This window comes from Acanthisitta chloris, unplaced genomic scaffold (assembly GCF_000695815.1).
Source record: "Acanthisitta chloris isolate BGI_N310 unplaced genomic scaffold, ASM69581v1 scaffold21838, whole genome shotgun sequence".
Taxonomy (NCBI): Eukaryota; Metazoa; Chordata; class Aves; order Passeriformes; family Acanthisittidae; genus Acanthisitta; species Acanthisitta chloris.
The window spans coordinates 458-2,022 of record NW_008688915.1 but is presented as its reverse complement, the minus strand read 5'-3'; the positions used below and the strand labels follow the sequence as shown (position 1 = coordinate 2,022).

General features: G+C 59.5%; 1 protein-coding gene across 1 annotated transcript; it reads right to left on the bottom strand.

Moving 5' to 3' along the window:
• Window positions 1-454: 454 nt before the first annotated feature.
• GJB1 (gap junction protein, beta 1, 32kDa) lies at window positions 455-1,519 on the bottom strand. The gene has a single exon (XM_009081220.1). The coding sequence runs from the start codon at window positions 1,427-1,429 to the stop codon at window positions 590-592; it is 840 nt and encodes a 279-aa protein (XP_009079468.1). The 5' UTR covers window positions 1,430-1,519; the 3' UTR covers window positions 455-589.
• Window positions 1,520-1,565: the final 46 nt, after the last annotated feature.

Sequence of the window (1,565 nt, the reverse complement as noted above, 5' to 3'; positions counted from 1 at the left end):
CCCCTGCCCAGCTGGTCCCCAGCTCCTCAGCGGGATGTGGACAGGTCTGCCCAGCTCTGTGTGTTCACCCAACAGCAGGAGCAGGGTTATTGGGGCATGAGGCAGCTGCATGCCCCATTGGCTTTCACTGTGACTGGCACATGAAACAGCCACTGGGGAAACTTTTTTCCTCTATTTTTGGTCTGGGCACTTTTCTAAATATATTCGGGGCTGCAGGGGCTGGTGCTGGGGGAGCGCGAGCCCTTGGACACTGATCAATGCCACCCAGGGGTCGTTGGTCCTGCATGCTAGCTGCCAAGGCACTGCAGCCATGGCCCCAGCTCAGCCCAGGCACTGCAGCCCTCACAGCCCCTAGTGCTACCCACCAAGGCTTGGGTGCAGGCGTGGGCACCCCACACTGGCACCCCAGCTCCCGGCATGTCCCGGCCAGAGCAGAAAGGAGGGAGGCAGCACCTGAGAATGGAGATTTAATGGCCCAAGATGCCCTCCTGGCCATCTAGGAGAGCCAGACTGGCCCCTGAGAGGGATGCTATCCTTGGGACAGGGACAGCAACAGGACCGTGGGGCAGGGGCCCCTGCAGTGCTGGCCCTAGCAGGCAGAGCAGCGGTCACCCTTCTCCTGCAGCCCAGAATTGCGGCGCAGCATGTCCTTGAGGGAACCGTCCTGCTCTGTCAGCAGCTGGTTGATCTCATTCTGCTTGTACTCTGAAGAATGCTTGTGCCCATAGAAGGAGCCCTTCCCTGACGAGGGGTTGGAGTTGTGCCGGCCTCGGCGGGCGCAGGCTCGCACCACCAGGTAGATCAGCTCTGCCATGTTGAGGACGATGCAGACGCTGGAAGTGACCAGCATGAAGACAGTGAAGATGGTCTTCTCAGTGGGCCGGGAAATGAAGCAGTCGACGGTGTTGGGGCAGGGGTAGGCCTCACACTTGACCAGCCGCATCATCTGGTAGCCCGGGTAGAGCATGTAGAAGATGTACATGAACACGGCCTCGAAGAGCAGCCTGAAGACCACACTGCAGACATACGTCCACCACAGCGAACCCGATATGCGCATCTTGTGCCTCTTCACCTCCTCCATGTGCTTGGCATCCGCATGCCCTGTGAGCATCAGTAGCTTCTTCTCCTGGTGTTGCTGGTAGGCCACGTGCATGGCCACAAGAAGGGCTGGTGTGGTGACGAGGATGAGCTGCAGAGCCCACAGACGGATGTGGGAGATGGGGAAGAAGTGGTCATAGCAGACGCTGTTGCAGCCAGGCTGCTGGGTGTTGCAGGTGAAGGCAGATTTCTCATCTCCCCAGACACTCTCGGCTGCCACCACCAACACCATTATCCGGAAGATGAAGATGACAGAGAGCCAGATGCGCCCGATGGCAGTGGAGTGGCGGTTCACCCCACTCAGCACTGTGTAGAGGCCAGCCCAGTTCATCGTTTCTCACGGCTGCAGGACAGAGGGGTGAGAGATGGTGTCAGGAGCAGGAAGGTTCTGTGGCTGAGAGCCACCATGTCCTGGCTCTGGTCACAGCCCTTGCAGGTGGACAGCAGGGTGGACGGACAGCAGAATG